This window comes from Stegodyphus dumicola, chromosome 7, assembly GCF_044657685.1.
Source record: "Stegodyphus dumicola isolate Sdum_Otavi_A_Nest chromosome 7, ASM4465768v1".
In the NCBI taxonomy this organism is placed as follows: domain Eukaryota; kingdom Metazoa; phylum Arthropoda; class Arachnida; order Araneae; family Eresidae; genus Stegodyphus; species Stegodyphus dumicola.
In genome coordinates, this window is record NC_140774.1 from 91,439,142 (window position 1) to 91,463,875 (window position 24,734).

Consider the following 24,734-nt stretch of genomic DNA (forward strand, 5'->3'; position numbering starts at 1 on the left):
AGAGAACACGGCTTCTTACTTTAGTAGTGGCCAACGCCTATAAACGACTAGAACTCGCCATTGGGAGGCGGAGAGAAAAAAAGCACTGCTGCACATTTATCAGTAACGCAGAGAAGGGGGGAAACGCATCATTATGCATTTATAGGAAATTTTTACGACTACTGTGTTTCCATATCAACAAATATAGGGTTATTTTTCCTATAGCACTTCTGGGGGGGCAACATTTGTGTTAACTTATTATCATCAGAATAATTGCACGTGATAATGGTACTAACCTACTTATCTTTTCAGTTTCATGTAAACTTGCTGTGACTTTACCACCAGTATTTTCTAAGAAGAAAGAGTTCTGAAAGTTAAGATTCAGATTTAAATGTGGTCGCATTATTAATGAAGAATGTTTCAAAATAAAACACAAAGTATTGATTTCTTTCGGAATATAAAGAATTATTCTTGGCAGATACACCAAAAAAAAAAAAAAAAAAGCGCTCCAAATTTCAGTCAATTGTCATCACAATTCAAACACATTAACAAAGGAGGATTAATAACTAAGCAACATGTGATATTAGTGTGACACAGACTGTTGACAACAAATATTAAGAGTGGCACTTCAAAACACTTTTCGTTTCAATTTTTGTTCAATTTTATTTGATGCTTATATGGTTTCGCTATCATTTACTATATCGAAACTGGGAAAATTAAAAAGGTAGTTTATCTCATACTTAATAAATTTAAATAAAGTAATTCACAAAATATGAAATATAATGATATTCGCATAATTTGAGTTTAATCTATGATATTTATAAACATCTGCTTCACTATCAGGGGCGTAGCTAGAGTTTCCAGCGCCCGAGGACAACTGAAGAATTTATGCCCCTTTCTGTGTGCCAAGAATGGAAAACATTTCATTACAAAATTTCGTAGCATCAATTTAGCGCCCCTTGGATGCTGCGCCCGGGGACAGATGTTTTCCCTTGCCAGACCCTAGCTACGCTCTGTTCACTATTAAATTAATAAGATTTTCCAACGCCATACGTTGCTTATTTCGTTATAGCATAATCACTTAGTGCCGGCCAGAAACAAGGTTTTTTTTTTTTTTTTTTTTTTTTTTTTAAATCCGATCCGAAATACAATTATCAGTCACCACTCATGTATTGCAACAACTCAGAAGCGGTATTTCCGGCACTTTTTGTTTCTATTCCGACTTCCTGTTGTTAATGTTCAACTGAAAGCTGCTTTTTCATGATGAGAAAGTTAAACAAACAATTTTTTCTTTTTATCCGATACTCAATATGAATCATAAAAAATGTTAGGTGACAATACAATAGGCACCGTTTAATGTGATTACTTTTGTCCAGGACTATTTTGATAACATTAAGCGATGAGAAAATGCTTCAAAATTTCAGTAGAATCTAATTTAATATAAATGTACTTAATATGCATACGGCATCCCTCATCTCAGCAGCTATAGAAAAATTCGCCAATTTTATCATTTCTTTTTTCAGGAAGTTTATTACAAGATGTTCAAGGATGAAAACCTATAGCAAATATGTCTTCTGTCATAGATGCTGCAACTTGAAGTTTTTTTTTTAAAGATTTCTTTGGGAGAAAAAGCAAGCTCCTCTAAAATTCCGCTTCGTTATTCGCTAATTAAGATTAATACAGTCGATCTTACTTAAACTTAGAAAATGGCCCATTAAATCTTAAATCAAAACCAAGCGAGTTAACGACTTAATATGAGTAGTAAGCGACCCTATCCAGTAGGCGTAAATGACGCAAACGGTGTTTGAATGACATCATGCATGAGTTTTTATTTTGTGGCAACGACAATATTCTTTTCAAAGCTTTTACTTTTGTAGCAAATTCGATACAGAGGCAGCAATGTAAAAGGAGATACTAATATATTCAGCGTATTAGAAAGGTTATCAATAAGGAACTTCCCAAAGTGGTTTTCGAAAACATGATGACATAGCACATATTTGCAAATAAATTCCATCAAAATTGAAAATGTTTATATTTATGCTCGAAAATTTTGAAACGTGCAACATTTTAGGAAATACTCACTTACTATCTAACTTGGCTGTAAAACCGTTAAGTCATTATAATAAGCTATAAAGTTAAATGTAAAGGAAAATGTGTAAATAAAAAACGTAAAATTTACATAGGCTAAACATAGTTTGGTGAATCTTTTGAATAAAAAGATGTGTGAAAGAGAATTCGTGACGTTCTATATAGTGTTTCAAAATGCTGGTGCAGTCCAGTGATCGCCAAACCGCCGATCGCGAACTACTAGTAGCTCGCGGACACATTTTCGATAGATCGCGTTAACGCCCTTGATTCCTCCACTGAGCTGACACTGACGAGAGGATTCCGGCTATTCATCTCAAGAGCAGCAAAAACTGGAAGACGCAAGTGTCATTCATGAGAGAAATTGCCCCAAATTTACGGAGCATCCTGACTGGACCATATCTCAAAATTTTTGTACAAACAGAGCTGGAGTTCAGGGAGGTCACCCGCTGGATGAAACAAGCCGGCATCCAGTTCAAAACTTTCGACCTAAAGCAGGACCGGCCAGTCAAAATTGTCATCATAGGCCTCCCTGTTGAAACAGACGTCGGGGATATCAAAAAGGAAGTTGAGGCGATGGGATTTAAAGTGCATCGCATCGTTCGGCTTACTCAGCCTGGCTCCAGACATCCTATGCCACTTGTATATTTACAAGTCATCCCACACCCCTTCCTCGATCATCTGTTCGCCTTCACTGACATGTGGGGCACATTGAGCGTTACGGCGGCCGCAAGGGCCCTACTCAATGCTTTCGGTGCCAGGGCTTTTTCCATTCTTCGGAACTCTGCACCCTTCCAATCCGTTGTGTCAGATGCTCTGGACCCCATTGGGCACGTGAGTGTACGGATTAGATGTACCTGCCACATGCTGCAACTGCGGTGGAGATCATCCTGCTTTGTATAAATTTTGTCCCCGTTACCCAAGTAATAATCTGTGGCTGCACTAAACTTTCCGTTTAAGTCGCGTCAACCATTTGTGGCTGACACTAGACCTTTTCGTTTAGGCCGCGTCGACCGCCGCTGGCTGACAGCGTGTAACATGATATATAACTATAAAATTTACACTGTTTTATGAAATTACACAAAATTTATTTAAAATTTACTTAATTTTGATTCATGATTTGATTTTGATTCATTGGATTTCATTGAGACACGGTAAACATAAAAACGGTTCTCCATTACAGCTATTACAAAATGTGACAACACTCTTTTAGTCTTTTTTCTGACCATTACTCTACCAGCTTCTGTTGCATTTTTATCATAACGTAATTTACAATATTTTCGTACTTCAGAGGCTTTTCCCAATTTTCTTCGGAGTTTATGTTGTCGTTTTCTAGATATTCTTGCATTTTTGTTCGACGGAATGTCTCCTTTTTCACAACTTGTTGCTAACTTCCACCGCGATACGAATCACTGGCCCTACAATACCAGCGCTTTTAAGCGAAGCGCGTGGCCAGAACGGGATTGCCTAAAACATACGCGTGGCGCTCAACGTGTTAATATCCTTTAAGTTGAATCGGTTAAGATAAACTTAAAAGTTCTGGAAAGTAACCCGGTTAAATCTGCGTGACTACAATCAGAACCAAAACTAAAAGGAAAGATAAAGAAATTTCCGTTGGAAGGCTATACAGTCCAGATTTGGCATGCCAATCATGCAAAATAGCCGTGAGCATTTAAGCAGTAATCCCTATCACTTCAAGGAGTTCCACCACTAACGGCCTGAATATACATACTCGTTAGTTAAAACTCCCATTTCTGCTGCTTGAAGAAGTCCGACACTGCCTGCTGCAATTCTCCGTCTGACTGAAGCTGTACATCTTTCAAAGATTTTTTTAAGGCACCAACGTCGTGGGAATCGCATGGAGAGCGATCAGAACTGTAAGACAGGCGCTCGAGTGTCCCCCACTTTAGTGTATGTAACTTCCATGCTACGGCATTTGCGATATGGGGACGTGCGTTAATGAAGCAGAATTACCCCATTCCTCACTTTTCTCGGACATTTCGCCTTGATTGCCATCTCTTCAATGTTTTGCAGTATCATCCTCCAGTGATGGAGACACCTGGATTCTTGAAATCAATAAGCTATGGACCCTGGAAATCAAAGAACAGGCTAAACATCATTTTTCCAGCAGATGACAGGCTCCTGAACTTCTTGGGACGAGGGAACGACAGATGACACCACTGCATAGTAGACGCTTTCGACCCAAGTTTCCAGTGGTGGCACCAGTTTTCGTCGTCTGCAACAATGCGGTCAAGGAGAGCATTCCCTTCAACATTGAAACGCATCAGGTGCTTCAGGGAAACAGCCATTCTGGTTTGGTTTTTGCTCGGAATCCAATGCCGGGGTATCCATTGGCTGCAGACCTTACAGTAGCCTAACTCTAATCAAATAATGCCCTGCACACTACCGAAGCTTATGTAGAGATCCTTTGAGAGCGTACGAATGGATATGCGACGTTCTGTTCTCACTGCATCATCAGCTGCCCACTTGTTGTCTCAAATTGATGCGGAGGGCATCCCAGATCGATTTGCACCTTGAGTCGAATTGCGACCAGCACTGAACATACAGCACTATTCCACAATAGTGGTTTTCGACAGGCATGCTTCTCCATACACATTCTTTATTCTCCGATGAATGTTTACCGGTTTTTATTCTTCGGCAGAAGGAAAAAAAAAGCACGTTGGTTTTCTTTGGAAGCATCTGGTAATAATGTTGAAATTGTTAATTTTCGAGCACTTTCCACAACTTTCCGGAAACAGACGATTGCCACAATAATATCTTGCCAAGATGGTGCTTATATACCCGCATCGGCGACACGTTAATTTCCGTATGTGCTCCAGCGATGCCCTCAACTAGAAACTTTTAAACAACTCAAATAGAAACAACTCCACATTTACTTTAAATTCCCGATTCTACAGATAGAAAGAAATGCATAAGATATTTCCTGCAGTAAAAGCTTCCTAAATTATAAAAAATATCAATAACATTTAATTGGAAAGTCATTTGAAAATTAAGCGCACTGCATCAGTAGCTTTTGATTTATTCCATTAGGGCAAAGCACTCGAGGGCTATCTGTCTAAAGGAAAGGATGCCTTCGTAGAGGACTTTCTAAAGGAAACTGGCTCGTATATACGTTACATATGAGGAAAATCATGCAAACCCCCATACCAAGACGTTCGTGAAATTCGAACCTTCGACCGAACTAGTAGTGTTAAGCGATTTTACTGCTCGGCTACTGGTAGGCCCACTGCATAAACAGCAGCAATTATTAAACATATTGCTATGAATTTTTATATAATGTAGCATGAAAAGTCTGAAGAGAATGAAGCTCTGCCGGATGCAACCAGCCCGTTTGCAGGATTCGAACCTCGAACTGAAATACCAGTGTTCCGCAACTTTACCACTCGGCCACTTTACCACGGGCCACTGCATTAAAAACAGCATTTATTAAATATACTGTTATGAATTTTTGTATAATGCAGCATGAAAAGTCCGAAGAAAATGAAGCTCAGCCAGAAAAATAAATAAAGTCTATTTAACATGGCTGTTTTGCTAAATTGGCGAGATATCGCAAACTGACGACGGTTTGGGCGACTAATTTTTGTCACCAAATTTGGTGATAAATTGCAAAAGTTCCCAAACTTGGCGATTTGGCGATATTTTGGTCAATCCCTGTATAATTGTAATCAGTACTGTAATTGATCTCTATATGTAACTGTAACCATATTCACCCTTTTTTGTAACTTTAACCACATATGCCTTCCAAGGTTCTAGAGATTTCTAAGCAGCCAGGGAAAAAGTATAAAAGCCTGGAGAAAGTATAATTTTTCAGTTTTTCAGTTCAGAGTACTTCCAGAGTAGGAGCACTGAAAGATCTCTATGTGAGCTTTACCCTTTAGATGGGCTTTGCATTGCATTGTGTTTTATGTTCTTAGTAGGTTGAGGCCTACAAGCAGATAAGTTGAACACAGGTAGTTCCGATCTGGGTTCCATTCCAGAGGAACGAGCTGGCTGCATGGGCATTTTTGTGGTTTTCCACATGTGCAACGTGCCTACGAACCACTTTTCCATAAAAAGTCCTCCACGAAAGCATTCTTCCCCTTGGGAAAATAGTCTCAGTGTGCTTCGCCATAATCTGAGTAAATTAAAAAAAGAAAACCTTAGTATATTGAAGTGATAACTACCAACTGTGTTCTGTTACACTGAAACAAGTTGTACGAGTACTTTCATGGGAAGTTCCATAGCTGCAAAGCGTTTTTTTTTTTTTTTCCCCCCTCAGAAAATAAATTTTACCAAGCTATCATTGGTTCTGTGTGCATTCCATTCATTATGAACTGTATGCATTTAACAATATTCACATGTCAATTATCAGTAACAGTAGCTATTAACTATCACATATATTGCATCAATAACAATAGTTATTAAATACTTAGTATTACATTTAAATGCAAACATTAATAGTATATTAAATAATTAAAATGTAAAACCTTTGAATTGTATAAGTTTTCCCATTCGGATAAACTTTGAATAGAGAGAATATTGAGAAAATATAGTTAACAAACAAAAAAAATATATACATAAAATATTTATACATCGACAACTCAACAACTGCTGAATGAGTTTTGTAACACATAAACACTGATCAATTAAAATATTATGATCACCCTCCTAATAATATTGCTCTTCCTATGGCACGCGAAATGGCTGTAACTCATTGCACCATATGTTCTACAAATCCTTAATAAGTGACTGGAGGAAAATTGTGTCAAATTTGCGATCAGAGTTCATACAATTCTGGATGTGATGATTGTTGAGCATTAAACTGATGCTCAATTACAGTCCAGATATGCTCAACGGGATTAACAGTCAACGAGTGTGGAGGTTAAGATATCAACTGGAATTCCTGGATGATTTGGATGACACGAGGTAATGGAAGAGTGTAATTATACAACAATGGTGTTTACACAGTCTGTATAGCTGACTGCACCATATAATATGGCGTACAACCACCACTGGTACCAGAAATGCCCATAAAATATTCCCCCAACACACAATACTTCACTAGGGGGTCTATCGTCACCCCACAGTACATGTCTCAGTCTTCTGTTCACTTAGAAGATGATCACAGACATGATGCAAAAAAATTATGATTCATCTGACAAGGCAGTGTTTTCCATTGTTGCATGGGCCAATCATGATGCTCAGGAGTAGATACTGCATTCATTATAAGCCAAATATAAATTGGCTGAGTTAATTTAGCAAGCGAATTGAAACAACAATATAAGTTTAGTCGGTAAGCATATTCTTAAGTGACTGCAACAAATAAAACATCTAAAAAAGTTAATAGGTTAAATTATAAACAACACATCACTTTTCCTTTTTTTAACTGCTACTAAAAAGGATAAAATACAAAGTGCTTCAAATATTGCACATATGAAACTTTCAAACATTGTGGAAATTCCAAAATGGATATTAATAACAAATTGTTTTAATGGAAGACACTCCCGAAATTACAGTTTATGATGTTAGCTTTAAAAATTGTTTGTATGGTGAAAATAGTTCCCTCAGGGCAGAAAGAGTTCTTATGACTGAGCATTATTTCACAATGCATTTTATTTTTGAAAAACTGTTTAAATGTTTAAAATGACCTTCTCATATGCTCATGAACATAACAGGACAACAATTTTCTGCTTGGTAACCTGATGCCGAGATAGTGGAAGCATTCACCATAGGAAATGAAGTGGTAGCCAGTTCCTTCTACTGGCAAAAATGGATATGAAAAAAGAATTTCATAAAATTTTGTGATTAACAAACAGTATGAGAAATACGACATCACAGATGAATTAATGCACTGCAAAGTAATGTCAAATCATAATAATTGTTACAAAAAGCTCATCTCCATTTTGCACCAAACAGTTTTTAAAGATAATAGCATAAATTGCAACTGGAATTGAAGCTAGAACTGCAGCATACACTGCAACTGAAATCAAATCAACAACATAACAAAAGGTTTTTAAAATTAATAACATAATCTGCAAATGGAATTTAAAATGATACATTACTTATAAGAGTAATGAAGTGTAATTTATTGAAACAATTTGCCATTAAAATTCGCTTTGGAATTTTCACAATTTTAAAATTCCAATGAGTGCAACTCTAGAATCACTCCCTGCGCACAACTTTTTAGAATTATCCTTTGTACCTTTTTTTGCAGTAGAAGTCACATTAAATACAAGTTATTAATTGCATTTAATTTTCATTTTCATTATATATTAATAGAACTTAGTTGTCAAGCTACTAGAATTTAATTATCTTTGATTCCTTTTTATTTATTTAATTTCCCTTCTTATAAATACAAGCAGCTTACTTACTGCCCTTCTTAGAAGTCTTGTTTAAATACTTTGAAGATAGCCAAAGGAGAAAGTAACATAAATTTAGATACAGTAGAACAGTAGGTAGGATGGCGACTTTTCAAGGAAATGTCGACAATTAAAATGTATAGTACAAAGTCCGTAATCCGGACGTCCATTATCCGGAATTATTTATAACCTGGACCTCAAAGCCACAAACTTTACGCATGCGCATACATTATGCATGCACATACATTACGCACGCACGTAATGTATGCTTTATGCATGCGCGCATTGAAAGAAATGTTCAATAAAGTAAACAAATAAATATTAAGCTCCTTTTTTATACCCTTTATATCATAATTCCTCTTTATTTCATAAATTACAGTTTCATATTTTTATACAGCTTTCCCTCATATAGCATGGAGTATCCCAGGGATATTCCATTTTCATTGCATATCATCTTACAACAATTCCAGAACACCTGTAACTGATTCCAAATATTGCAGACTATTGGGAATATTTTATGATGTCTGAGAAATATTCTTAAAATGTTTCAAACATATTGAAATTTAGAAAACCAATAGGAAGGAAGTGATCTGAAACATTCCAAATAGGAATAATTTTTTATATTGCAAAAGTGGTCATCATATATTTTTAGAAAGTATGATAAATTTTTTTAAAAAAAGGTAGTGATTTTTTTTTTTTTTTACACAGAAACCAAAATTCTTTAAATATTGGTATGGTTATAGATTTATTTTCTATTTATTGCTGAAGTCTAACTCTCTGGAACATATATAGAAAATGTAAAGAATATTTCTAGGAACATTCTTAGCATATGAAAACAAGTGGACATAGGGATATTCCATGTATATTCTAGTATATATATGGAAGATTATAGTATTTTCCTGGAATATTCTAACATGCTGTTTGGAATATCTCAGAGATATTACTGCACAATGTGGCACTGAATATTTGCAAGGAATGCCACTAATGAATATGACAGGAAACAACATATGAACATTCACCATAATATTCAATTCATATCTATACTGGTTTTGTTTGGTTTATTTAATTATGGCAAAACAGACTAGGGATATCTGCCTAAGGTGAGGGATGCCTTCGTCGAGGACTTTCTAAGGGAAACTGGCTCGTATACATGTTACACATGGGGAAAACCCCGAAAACACCCATGCAGCCAGCCCATTCGCGCCCGAACCTCGGACTGAACTACCAGTGTTCAGCGACATTACCTCTCGGGCGCTAGTGGGCCCCTCATAGCTATACTTCAAGAAAACATGGATTTTCATCCAAATTCTTCTTGGGGATGAATTATCGACAAAATGATCAGACAGGAGGTAATAAAATAGATGTAAAATCATCATTAGAAATTAGTCAAAAATAATTGACACTAGAAATAAGTCATAAAATTGTCACTAATTGTAACATTGTGGCTAACTGTAAAATTATGATTAGACCTGTCACTAATCATAAAACTGTCCTAAGAAATACCAGTCCTGACAAATACAATGTCAATAATCATGCACAAAAAATTAACCTTCTAATAAAAGAACAGAAGATGTAGAAAAGGAAAAACGGGATAAGAAAGCACTTCTTTCATTTAAAAAATCATTATTAAAATATCTTACTCAATTCCTAGTCCATTTCAAATTTTTTCTTTGGTAAAGTAGCTGAAGAAAGCAAGGTAGCTGCTTTCAATTACAATTTATGTTCCTTTTCCTGTTCTTATCCCTTAGCAGCTTTTGACTGAAGGTTTATGACTGTACTGATGTTTGCTAAATGTTCAGTTCATTCTGAGTAGAATTTCTCAGTTTATATTTTAACTTACAAGTATTGTGTTGTATATGCTGCTCAGACGGTATAGTAGTTAGTAGTGCTGGCTGTCGTATAAATGGGCCGAGTTCAAATCCTGGAGAAGAACATTTATTTGTAAATGTATAGCGTTTGTAGGCTCTACTCTTCTATACGTCCTAAGATCACCAAATGTGGCGATATGTGTTTTGCGCTGGTTTTTGGCATGATTGCATGCTGTGGGATGGTTAGGGGAATGATGCTGTATGGCATATGGCAATCCTTTCGATGTTTAAACTGCAGTGGTTTAATTGCTTGTTGGTTCGTGTTGTGCGTGTTTTGAATGTTGCAATGAGAGATGTGGTGGCAAGATTTCAGTCGTGTATTTTAGATTGAGTGTAAAGTAAATTTAGTATTAAAAGCTACGATGTTGGAGTTGTTAACGAGTCTTTTGTTCATGGGTGTGTTTATGAGAAGTGCATTTTTGGAATTTCTGGGGGAGTCGGAATTTTTAAAACAGAGTTTAGCATGTCCGAAATGCGGAGCCGATATGAGAACTCATACAAAGAATGGTGATTCTGATAGACTTGTGTGGGTTTGCAGTCAAATGGTTGCTGGTAAAGTATGTGGCTGTCAGCGGAGTTTAAGATTTGGATCATCGTTTTCGTGTAGTAAGTTAACTTTGGAGGAAGTTTTTATCATGACTGATCTTTGGAATATGGTAACTGGTAGTTTGGCGACATTTTGGAGGCCATAAAGGTTACTACCTAGGACTTTGGTAATAATGTGAGAAGTACTTAGTTCCGATTACGCATTATTTTTGTGAGGGAAATGAGAGATCATGAGATATGTCATGTGACATTAATGGACGAATTACAGTTCTTTAATCGGAAAAGGGAGGAATTTGGAAAACTGTAGTACTATATTATTTTGTATTAAGCTTCATTGTGTGTTGTGTGAAATAGTGGAAGTGTGCGTGCCACGTAATGAAGATTCTGAAGATTAGGTAAGTTAGTATTTTTAATCATTTGAGGATATTATTTTTATGCATTGTTCTAAATGTAAGGAGTAAATAAATTAATATGATATTATTGGAAAATTGTTATTAGCAATGATTTAGTTTAAAGTAATTAGGATTGTAATCTAATTTTTATTAATTTAATGTATGTGCTTATTTATATTTTAAGTAATGTTTTTTAATTTAATTATATTTTAATTTAATATTCGTGATTTTGTGAGTTATATATTTGTAGTATTTTGGAATACGTTTGAGTAGAATACGTTGAGTATTTTCATGCATTTTCGTGAAATTTTTCTAATTTATGAGAAAAAAGCAGTGTACATGGATATAGTGAAGAGTGTGCGCAATGCCATTTTTGTGCAATTCTGGGATGTTTTTTTAAGTAAAAATAAGTTGACGTGTACATGGTTTAGTGATATTTTAATTAAATGATAGTTATTTTGTGAATTTTATGTTTGTAGGAATTTGGTATACCTTTCAGTTGAAGTAAACGTGTATGAAAATAATTTAAATATTTGACACTAAGTATTTGTAACCATTTGTAATGTTTGCGGTATGAATTCGTTGGTGACGTTTATAATATAATAGATAATTTAGAGGTAAAAGTTTTTGGATATTTTATTTATTTTATACGTGGAAATGTTCATCCTTCAAAAGGGTATATACTTTTTCGCGATCAGGTAATTTCATATATGTGCTTTTTACCGAGTTTAAAGATTAAGAAAATTTTCTTGCATTTTCGTGCAAATTTTTTTAATTTATGAGAAAATAGCAGTGTAGATGGATAAAGTTACGAGTGTGTGCAATGCCTATTTTGTGCAATTCTGGGATGTTTTTTTAAGTAAAAATAAGTCGACGTGTAAATGGTTTGGAACTACTCTGATATGCGCCCTCAAGTCGCCAAATTTCTCGCCAAATATTTTTGGCGAGAAACTTCACGCTGCCATATTACTATCTAAATTTTTTGTCTACATTTTGAACTTTTAGCCTAAAATGTCTCAAAAAACGCGGTTTTCGCACATGCAAAAACTACGTTTTGAACACACAATTTAGCTAAAAATCCGAAACAAAAACAAAAAATTTAGATAGCAAAAACGTAAAGTTTCTAACCAAAAATATTTGACAAGAATCCATGTACACAGCGACATATTTTAACTTAAAAAAACATGTACGAATTTCACAATGTAGGCAACGAACGAATCTACAAACTACGCAGACCTCGCTTTAATAAATTAACATAACAACAATAAATTTCAAAGAATACCATGTACACAGCATCCTGTTTAAACTTTAAAAAAATTCTACGAATTGCACAATTTAGGCAAGGAAGGAATCTACGATCTACGCACTCCTCGCTTTAATAAAATAACATAACAACAATAAATTTCAAATAATACCAGGTACACAGCGTTCTGTTTCAACTTTAAAAAACATCTACGAATTGTAGAGTCTAGACACTAAACAACAAAATAAACTAAAATAAATTTCAAACAATTTTAAAAAACAAGGGTTGATCTTTACATTATGGTAACTTGGCGTTTTTTTTTTGCGAAAATTTGGCGACCAACTCTCCTACAGCAACCCTCTATTTTTTTTTTCCCCGTTGTCATTTTGTCTTCACGAAGTAAAGACATGTTTCTTTTCTTTTTATCTACTGAACACTTCTTCCAACAATCTACTAGCCGAATTACACTTATGCTAGAAATTTTATCTAACAAAACTGCTTAATCATGACAAATATTCACTGCAAAATTGGGAAAAAGTGCACAATACCATACTCCTTACACGTTTTTCAAAATAACACATACACATAAACCATGTACACGCCGACTTATTTTTACTTAAAAAAACATCCCAGAATTACACAAAAATGGCATTGTGCACACTCTTCACTATATCCATGTACACTGCTTTTTTCTCATAAATTAGAAAAATTTCACGAAAATACATGACAATTTTCTCAATCTTTAAACCTGGTAAAAAGAACATATATGAAATTACCTGATCGCGAAAAAGTTTATACCCTTTCCAAATATGAACATTTCCACATATAAAATAAATAAAATATCCAGAAACTTTTACCTTTAAATCATCTATTATATTATACACGTCACCAACGAATTCATACCGCAAGCATTACAAATACTTAGTGTCAAATATTTAAATTATTTCCATGTACGTTTACTTCAATTTAAACGTATACCAAATTCCTACAAACATAAAATTCACAAAATAACTATCATTTAATTAAAATATCACTAAACCATGTACACGTTGACTTATTTTTACTTAAAAAAACATCCCAGAATTGCACAAAAATGGCATTGCGCACACTCTTCACTATATCCATGTACACTGCTTTTTTCTCATAAATTAGAAAAATTTCACGAAAATGCATAACAATTTTCTGAATCTTTAAACCCGGTAAAAAGAACATATATGAAATTACCTGATCGTGAAAAAGTATATACCCTTTCCAAATATGAACATTTCCCCGTATAAAATAAATAAAATATTCAAAAACTTTTACCTCTACATTATCTATTATATTACAAACGTCACTAACTAATTCATACCGCAAACATTACAAATGGTTACAAATACTTAGTGTCAAATATTTAAATTATTTCCATGCACGTTTACGCAAATTACTTTACTTCCACCTTACATTTAGAACAATGCATAAAAATAATATCCTCAAATAATTAAAAATACTAACTTACCTATTCTTCTTCAGAATCTTGATTACATGTCCGATAAACTTTTCTTATTTCTGTTTCAGGATCTTTAAAATCATACTTATAGTTCACACCAAGGTACCAGGTAAAATAAATAACTTAATAAAACATCTTTACTTCTATCTCGCACAACCTTAAAGAAACACTTATTACTACCCCTTTCAATCCCACTAAATACCCATTTCGAATTCACTTTAGTTAGGGCCATGGGATCCAAAAATTAACGAACACTGTTTCACAGAACACAGAATAAAGCCAAATACAAAATTTCCAGATTTTTTCCCCGATTCCCCCCTTTTCCGATTAAAGAACCGTAATTCATCCATTAATATCACATGACATATCCCATGATCTCTCATTTCCCTCACACAAAATAATGCGTAATTGGAACTGAGTACTGCTCACATTATTACCAAAGTCCCAGGTAGTAAAATTTATCGCCTCCAAAATGTCGCCAAACTACCAGTTACCATATTCTAAAGATCAGCCAAAACAACAATAACGACAGAAATTCATACTAAAGAACCAATGAACATAACATTCTACAAAATAAGAACAAGGATAAAATAAAATGCACTTACCATGAATTAATGCGTTTTCGAATAGCAGAAATATAAATTTCATACCGCCTTTAACATGCTGCCACTATCGTATTTACATGACAGCCAGACACACTATCCAGAAAATTTATACTATGGTTCACAAATAAATAAAATCACAAATCCTTACTTCTATCATGCACTGCCATTAAAAATAATCTCCCAGACCCTCTTTCCACAGTTCCAAATACCCACTATCCCTCAACAGGATAGCCACAATCATATTTCCTTTTGCCGAACTTCAATTCAACAACTACCATTTTATCTTTCCCTCCCATCTTGTCAAACACAGAGGCGAACCAACGAGCTGCAGCGAAAGATTTTTCAATGTCAACAGGGTTGCCATAGAACACGCAATCGTGCCAAAAACCAGCGCAGAACACATATCGCCACATTTGGTGAAATTAGGGCGTATATTAGAGTTGTACCAATGGTTTATGTGTATGTGCTATTCTGAAAAACGCGGAAGGAGTTTGCGATTGTACACTTTTTCCCAATTTTGCAGTTAATATTTGTCATGATTAAGCAGTTTTGTTACATAAAATTTCTAGCATAAGTGTAATTTGGCTAGTAGATTGTTGGAAAAAGTGTTCAGTAAATAAAAAGAAAAGAAACATATCTTTAGCGGCGAAAAAAAATAGAGGGTCGCTGTAGCAGAGTTGGTCGCCAAATTTTCGCCAAAAAATCGCCAAGTTACCATAATCCAAAGATCAACCCTAGAAATTACTATAATATTTCTAATATCACCTATATAGTTTCACATTTAATTATGTGGAAGGTCGAGTAATTGAGAGTCGAGCCTGCAAGACTCTATTACATGTTACATGATAATTATAATCCACTTAAAAAAAAAAATTAAAGAACTTCACAATTCAGTATTGTCCTTAATAAACATTATAAGATCCATTAGTATTTTTCTTCCCATGTGCACAACAATAAGTTTTTGCTCAAAATAAATCACCAAACTGCAAAAACTGGGCATTCAGCATTAGTAAATAAGGCTACCAAATTTAAATCATTGCCTAACAAAAACTGTCAAATATGATGTACTCCTGATATCTCGCTTTAGCCCATTATGTTAGTCATTAATTATTTGCAGATACTTTAAAATGCACTTTAAGTTTTAATCTTTTCATTCTATAAAACTGTATTTTTAAATAACACATTTCCATCGAAAGCGCAGTACAATGTCACGCGTTAATACTTAATGTATACTATATTTTTCCTTTTGGACAAATGAATGTAAAAATAAAGATATTAAATAAACAATCGTTATACAGTGCCATTGAAACACTACAATTAGTTTCAGAACATTCACAACGAAATAAAATCTTCAGTGAGAAAGGTTCATGCAAATTTATCCCTTTCCATCAGACATCTATTTCATAACACTGAAACAATATGCTCCAGTTTCTCGAACATCTGCACTTTATTTACATATTAAAAGCATATCAGAGTTATAAAACAACACAGTACTAAGGCAAGTGAATCAATTATTAAAATACACACATCATTTCCATGTTACAGGAAATGCAAATATTTTAGCGTTCAAAACATTACGTGGGTGAAAGAAAAGACGAAAGGATTTTACTTACTAGTATATTGGCGCTTTACCCTAGGCTCAGAGGAAACCAAAAGCACTGGCCACCGATCTTCATTATTTTTTAACGTAGCTTGTTCACTACTTTCCCCAGTTTCATTTTCCATTTCATTACATAAATTAACACTCTGATTCACTAATCAAACTGTACACAAACACTCAGTTGTCATTTTGTGCATACAAATGCCAGATCTTTTGGCCCGATGTGCAGGGAAAAAATAAAGCTAACTGCGAATTTTTATGAAAGATTATAATAGCCGATAGATAGCGCATCAAAATCGCTTGCAACATCAACAGCCTGCAGGGCTGAGAATTGTGTAAACCACCGTTTATTAAATATTATTTTGTGGTTCCATGGAAATCATTTAAGAGTTCAGAGAAATTTAGGTTTTTTTTTTCTTTCATAACGTTCAAAAAAGTAATTTGAGCAATAAAAATTAATGCTTCTACTAAATTAATAAAATAGGTTTTGAACTAACAGTCGCGTCTACCATTTTAACCTAGACAGTCGATCCAAATGCGACAATCCGACGTCGTATGATGTAAATGTAAGTCCCACGTTCCATGGTCGGGACAATTTTTGGCATTCTATAGCAGCTACGCTGGGGAATCAACCGGAATCCCGCTATCGGTGATTACCCAGCTTATTTCCCTATTGATCGCTATGCACGAAATATTCCTAGACTTAGAAATATAAAGAATCCCCCAGTTTTAACAGTACAGAGGGATGCTGTATATCTGAATATAAAAGGATACTACAAGTAGGCAAAATAACAGTCACTTATCGATGTATGTCTTATAAAATATAAATTTACTGAAAGTTTTCTATTTTAATTTTTTATTTATTGACAAACTTTATTGGTTATAATATCACATCACACTTTCGTTTCGATAAGATAAAAGTATAACATTCCGGAAACGTAAATATAAATTATAAGGGAATTATGGTGTCTTCCTATATGTTTTACCACCAATCCTCGAATTCCATATCACAGATTATGTTCTTACTGCATTAATATAAATATTAACGAGACATAGTGCACAATAAAAATTAAGCTTTATTTAGGAACATCGCGCATACTCCCCGACAGCCTGTTCTGCTCGCTACTCGTAAGAAACTTCTTCTCTAGGGTTGCCACACTTATCGGAGGGCGCAAGGCGCGCTCTTTATCGCCATCACCACAGAGTTTCCCCCCAGTTCCTTTAATGGCTATTCAAAGGAACGACATAGGTTATGAAATTATCTCAGAGGATCCGGACTGTCGGGTATTTTTTACATGATTACAAATTAGAATATAAAATTAGAAAAGATCAAAATGCAATTCAATATATAACAAGGTATTGACACATATAATAAACATGAAATAACAAAAAATATGTTAAGATATGAATTTAAAAAAAATGTTTTAAATTGTTATGTAAGAAGCAAGTTTCTTAGGGAAGTGAACATGTCTTCCCGATCTGGTGACAGTTTGTGTATTAGAGAGTTCGTTTGCAGATTTATTCTACTACTAACAGTCTTTAAGTCTTTATTTGTTTTCAGTTCAGGCAATTTAGAGTCCGAAAGCAAATAGGCTGGTTTCACACTGTCTATAGACACACTAGATTTCAAACCGTTACTATCAATTGTGAAAGTTTTGTCCGTTCTAAAAAGGACTTTATGCGGACCTGTATATGGTTGGCACAGAGGTGGCTTTACTCTATCGACACGTAAGTATACATGCGTACACGACTTTAAGGAAGCACTTACGTAACATTTTTCATTGGCAATGTGCAGATGTTGCTATTGGATTCAATTGTTGCATTCTATGCCGAAGATTCGTGATAAATTGTGTGTCATACGGAGATATCTTAGATGACGTTATCATATCACTAGGCAGCTTGAGAGTTGTGCCGTACACCAGTTCAGCACAAGATGACTGTAGATCTTCCTTTACGGCTGTCCGAATACCAAGCATAACAACTGGTAGTGTTTCAGTCCAGTTATTGGTCTCGTGAGCCTTGAGAGAAGATTTTAAATGTCGATGAAATCGTTTAACAATGCCGTTGGACATTGGATGATAGGCTGTTGTTGTGATTCTGTTCGTACCCAAAATGCGCGTAAATTCTGCAAAAAGTGCGGATCTCATTTGAGAACCTTGGTCTGTTGTTATGATCGATGGGCAGCCAAAACGAGATATCCAACAGTTGAAGATGGCTCTGCAAATGGTTTCCGTTTTCGTATCCGGGATGGGAATGGCTTCAGGCCATCTGGAGAATCTATCTATTAGAGTTAAAAGGTACACATTGTCTTCTGATGGAGGTAACGGTCCGACGATATCCATATGGATTTCTGAAAAACGTGCATCAGGAAGAGAGAATGTGCCCAGTGGTGCTTTAGTATGCCTAGTAATTTTCGATTTTTGGCAAGATTCACAGGATTTCACCCAATTTTTGATATGACGTTTCATATCGGGCCATACATAACGAGAACAAATAAGCTTCGTAGTAGCTGCAATTCCTAGATGTGACAGATTATGCAGATGATTAAAGATGAGTCTGCGAAAGGATTCGGAAGAAATGGGCGGGGAATGTTCATTGATATGTCACAAAGAATATTACCATCAGAATATTGGCACGGTTTAAATTCCAGTTTCAAAGATGATGTGTTGTTTTTGAGAAGGTCTTGTACCTCCGGATCATGCCGTTGAGCTTCCGAAAATTTTTTAAAATCCAAAAATGGAGATTATGTTATGGAATCAATTTCGATTCTTGAAAGAGCGTCAGCAACGACGTTTTTTGAACCTTGCACATGCCTAATATCAGTAGAGTACTGAGAAATAAAATCTAAATGGCGCAATTGTCGAGGTGAACATTTATGAGGGTTCTCTTTAAAAGCGTATATTAACGGTTTTTGATCCATATAAATTATAAAATTTCTGCATTCTAACATGTGTCGGAATTTCTTAATTGCAGAATAAATTGAAAATAATTCTCTACCGTACGCGGACCATTTCTTTTGACTTTTATTGAGTTTCATAGAGAAAAATGCTATAGGTTCCCATGTTTGTTGAGACAACTGCATAAGTGTGCCGCCTATTGCGACGTGTGAAGCATCTACTCAGATGCTTAGCTGGGCTCCGGGAATAGGGTGTCTCAAAAGGGTAGCCTGAGCAATGGCATTTTTGGCAGCAATAAAGGCTTGTTCAGCATTCTCGTTCCAATTTAATTGTGGGGATGAATCCTGAACACGCGAACGAGATTTCTTTTTATTCATATAGCCTTCTAACAATTTTATTAAAGGAGAAAGAATATGTGCTGCTTTAGGTATGAAACATTTGTAAAAGTTAAACATGCCTAAAATCGGCGAAGCTGAGTGAGAGTGGTAGGTTGAGGAGAATCTAAAATACATTTGACTTTGTCAGGAAGAGGTTCAATTCCGTTTTCACTAAGGTGAAAACCTAAGAAATCAATAGACGTTTGACCAAAGGTGAAGTTTGAAACATTTATGCAAAGTCCATATTCCTGAAGTTTGGAAAATAAAGCTTTCAAATGCCTGCAATGTTCCTCAGAATCTTTAGAGGCTATGAGCAAGTCATCGACAAAAGCGTAAACACCTTCTAAATCCCGCGTGACGTAAACGTTGAGACTTAAACGTTGATAAAACGTTGAAAAGTCGCGGATGCATTGCATAAGCCGAATTGCATACGGGTACTTTCGAATAAACCGAATGGTGTGCATATGGCGGTTTTGTGGATGTCGGCTGGGTTAATTGGTATTTGATAGTATGCCTTAATCAGGTCAACATGACTAAAAATTTTAGTACCGTGCAATGCAGCAGTAAAATCGGCTAAGCATGGAATAGGATATTTGTCTTTTATTGTTTGAGCGTTCAATGCTCGATAATCTCCTACAGGTCTCCATTCCAGACTTCCCTTTTTTGGAACCATGTGAAGTGGGGATGCATAATTGCTGCTCGAAGGTCTCAAATGCCCCAATTGCATCATAGTTTGAAATTCTTGTTTTGCTATTTTTAAGCGATCTGGAGCTCACCGACGAGGTTTTACAACCATAGGCGGACCTTTAGTTATGATATAATGAACGGTGTTATGTTTAACAGGTTGGTTAGGATCTGGTAATCTAGTAACTGAAGGAAATTCTTTTAAAATTTTGTGATATGGTGTATCACTAAATACAGTTTTTACTGAATAAATGCTTGCATTTTTCACGCAACCGACGGTTTTAAAATGTGTTTTTAAATCTTTGAGACATTTGTTTCTGAGATTAGGCACCAATTCAAAGAAATGGAGAAAATCTGCTCCAAGAATGGGTGTACTAACATTTGCTATAAGAAAAGTCCATGTAAACTGTCGTCTTAATTTGAAATCCAAAGAAAGTTTTTTTTTTTTACCATAAACATGAATAGTAGAAGAATTAGCAGCGAAAAGTGTTTGTTGGGACGAATTCCGTTTTTGAGAATTATTTGCTGGAAGTAAGGACACGTCAGAGCCGGTATCGACCAAGAATGAAAGGTTTATTCTACGGTCACGAACGAACAGGCGACGTGAAACTTGAGGCAAAGAATAAGTCGCCTCTATTCTTTGCTGGTTTCGTTTCCCTGCCATGAACAAGGTTTTGTACATTTGTCATCTGTACACTTTTTCCCAAAACCTCTATGATACCAGCAAACAGAATAATCTCTCCTTTTGGAATTGCTTCTTTCCTTATTGCGATCTCCGCGATTTGGCGAGCGACCACGAGAAAGAGAAATGCGATCAATACGTTTAATTTTTCTATTTGTTTAAATAATTTATCCTCAAGAGACTGATCGACTGTGCGAGAAACGGCACGAGTCCCTGGAGTTGGATTTACTTCTAAAATTCTGTCGCAATTTCTGCAGCTTTATCTACAGTTAAATTGGAAACCGCTGCCAAAATAGACTGAACAGTCGAAGGCAAACTTTGAAGGAATAATTCTAACATTAAGTTATCAGGAACATTTAAAGATTCTTCTCGACGTTTCATATTTCTAAGCAAATCGGAAGGTTTTCGAGAGCCTAATTCTTCTCCAGATAATAATTGGCGAGTTTCTTGCTGAGAAGATTCTCCTGAACGATTTATTAACTCAGTTTTGAGCTTTGTATATGGATCAATAGGGTCTGGTTTCATAAGTAAATCCCGTACTATTGATGCAATATCTGGAGGAAGATGAGCAACTATATAATTATATTTAGTAATGGATTCTGTGATAGGTTTGGGGATGACAAGAGCAAAGGTACTTTTGCACATAATAAACCATAAAGATGGGTCTGATCGGTTATAAACCGGAATTTGGACGGCATGAACATCAGACATTGTGCAAGGTTTTTAAGCAAATATTTAACTAAAGAAAATGAAATTAAATGATAAGTAGAAAACAGAATTATAAAATGATCTATAATTACTACTCATCTGTGATCCGGAGGATGAAAACCGATGTAATCCATTACTTCTGGTTTGGAGATCTTGAGTGATGGCTTGTTGTCAAAACGGAAAGTGCTTGAGAACTGTTCATACGGCTTGATTTAACACAGTCCGGGTTACCATTATGGTGTCTTCCTATATGTTTTACCACCAACCCTCGAATTCCATATCACAGATTATGTTCTTACTGCATTAATATAAATATTAACGAGACATAGTGCACAATAAAAATTAAGCTTTATTTAGGAACATCGCGCATACTCCCCCCGACAGCCTGCTCTGCTCGCTACTCGTAAGAAACTTCTTCTCTAGGGTTGCCACACTTATGGGAGGGCGCAAGGCGCGCTCTTTATCGCCATCACCACAGAATCTAACCAGAATAACAGACAAATATGTATTTTTCAATGATTACAGGTATAGACACCATGGGGTAACTGCTTTGATATCTGTACCGATGGAGCAAAGGTATAATTCATAGGACTGTACAGCTTATTGAATTTAGAGTCAAAAATTATTTTAACCCTTTAAATTTCAATGAGACGTTCATTGATCTCTGCAAATATGTGGCTTTAAACAGGTATTTTTAAACAGCCAATTTAAGTCATTGACTTTTTCATTCAAAACTGTATTCTGGAAGAAAAAAAAAACACTTTTCTCGTCTCTTAGATAAAAAATACAGGTTAGTATATTTTTCAAGATAACCATCTGACTTCATTTTATAAAATAGAAAGATGTATGTACAGTTTCCATGTGTTCACATAGTGTTTTGAATAAAGGAGTATTTAGTGGCCGAGATTTTATGAAATTAATGATTTTGACGATCTCATCAAGAACAATCTTACAATTTAAGAATAATTTTTTTTCAGCAAGTATCTGCGATTGCGTCATGCTAGGGTTACTAACTTCAAGGCAAACAAACAAATGCTCATTAAAAAATACTTGTTTTCAGGAAAAAGACAGAATTTTGGACAATTTGTGTGCGCCCTAATACCTTTGATTGCTTCCCAACAATTAGAGCTGAATCAGTATTTTTCAAATGAACAGACGATTAACCCTTAGCCTGTCGAGTGATTATCTGCGAATCTCTTTAAAACTGTCGCTAGTTTTGGACCGAACTTCCCGTAAAATGTCGCGAAAATAACCCTAAACCTCTGAAAATTGTCAAGCAGTTCTTTTGTTATTTCCCATCCCTCCCAGAATTTTACTTCAATGATTCCGCTAAGTGAGATTGATTGCTATATATTGTTCAGTACCTGTGAGCTCTCAAGAGAATTGCAAAAGGCTAGACTCTCCGTGATCATCGTCTTAATGCCGCAGGCTACAGCTGCGAAACTTGAAAGTTTCCTTCCCTTAAACAATCTTATCTCTACATATCTTCTCTACATATAATAAAAGAAAGAGTCTGTCTGTGTGTGTGCGCCTTTCGTTCGCGCTGCGCCTAAGCTAATAGACCCACGGCTACGAAATTTGGTACATAGGTACATCTACACAAGAGCCAGTGCACTTCGAAGCGATTTTTTCGAAATTCGAATTCGAATTTTTTTTTATTTCATGTTTTGTGACGAAATCGTGTCATTTTGAAACATAATGAATGGGCTATAGGAAAGCGAGAATTTACTCTACACACTCCATTTTCACATCGTCATGAAACGTAGGCACTTAGCTATTTTACGAACTTAAAATAAATTTCGTGTTTCAATAAATCGATTAAATACGAATTTATTTAACAAAGGGAGCTTAACACTTTTTCAATGGGATTTTTTCTAAAAAAGTTTATTTTTAAAAATGTGCAGTTTATTTTTTTTTTTGATTTTTGGACACGTTAAACTTTCATCCTTGCGAATGCTTTTACAAAAAGAATTTTGGAAAAATGATAATATTTTGTATTTTTAAAAGATTTTTTAAATGAAGCTTCCGAGTACATTTCTCACATCTTTAAAAATGTGATTTTGGCAACAATTTTCCTGTCTTATTGTTGTTGATAGATTTTTGATGAAATCGCATCATTTTGAATAGTTTCATTCTTTTAGAAATATGGGTTTGGCAACAATTTTTCATCGTATTTCCTATGTCACTGTTTTTAAGAGATTGGCATATTTCATTGTCATTTTTATATAAATATAGTATATTTTTATTGATTTTTTTTTTTTATAAAGTTGTTCTGTGGAGTAAAATTCTGCGCGGAATTTTATGTTTTTTGAGTTGCTTTCATGTCATTTTTTTTGCTTATTTCACTGTTTATAAGATATTGAAAAGTTTTGCATGATTTTTGTTCTTCTACGGAAAGTTGGTTAATTTTTTAATTAGGACAATTAATATTTGTATTAAGAGATATAGTTTATTTCATTGTAATTTTTTCCCTTGAAAACATAAGATAAAATATCATTAATTATACTTTGCTTTTCAGAATTTTTTGTTTTTTGCATTCCTTTATTTTATTTATTGCTCATTTCACTGTTTTTAAGATATTGAAAAGTTTTGACTGATTTTTTTAGGAAACAAAGTTCTTAGCCTCCTTTATACCATTTGAGTTCTTAAGATTTTGCAAAGGGAATTTGGTTAATTTATTTATTAGGATAATTAATATTTGTATTAAGGGACATTGCTTATTTCATTGTACTTTTGTTATACGTAATAACTTTTTTTATGAAAGTGTTCTGCAGAGTAAAATCCTACACAGTTTTTAAATTTAACGTTTGGAGTTCCCTTCAGCCATTTTTCCCGTACATTTAAAAGCCAAACGAAGGCTCGCAGCGAAGCTGATAGTTTTCAAATAAATTGGTTTTAAAATTTACCCGGTTAAATTTTAAATTATTACGCATTTTTAACCTAAGTAACCTAAATCTGTATGTCACTGATTATCACCGGAATTTCAATGCAGACTGACTAAACTGCTATCGCTAAAATTATATTCTGACAAATATCTGGTGCAATTTTCATTCCTTCTGAGATATTGCTGAAACATTTCGTATTATTTCCGATTTTCTGTATTTTTGTCATTAATTAAAAATCTTTAAAACCTTCAGCATTTTCCTATATTCTTCAACTGCAGGCAACTAATAATTATTTTAAATAATTTCTTTTTTCCTTAATTATTACGTAGTTTTAA

At 34.8% G+C, this 24,734-nt stretch overlaps 1 protein-coding gene across 1 annotated transcript in view; it reads right to left on the reverse strand.

Annotated features, from left to right (window-relative positions):
* Positions 1-16,379, reverse strand: part of LOC118200414 (RUN and FYVE domain-containing protein 2-like) — a 133,665-nt gene extending 117,286 nt beyond the window's left edge. The window contains exon 1 of the mRNA XM_085820593.1: positions 16,180-16,379. Within this exon, the coding sequence (XP_085676719.1) occupies positions 16,180-16,291 (112 nt within the window). The 5' untranslated portion in view covers positions 16,292-16,379. The remainder of the gene's footprint in view (positions 1-16,179) is intronic.
* Positions 16,380-24,734: the final 8,355 nt, after the last annotated feature.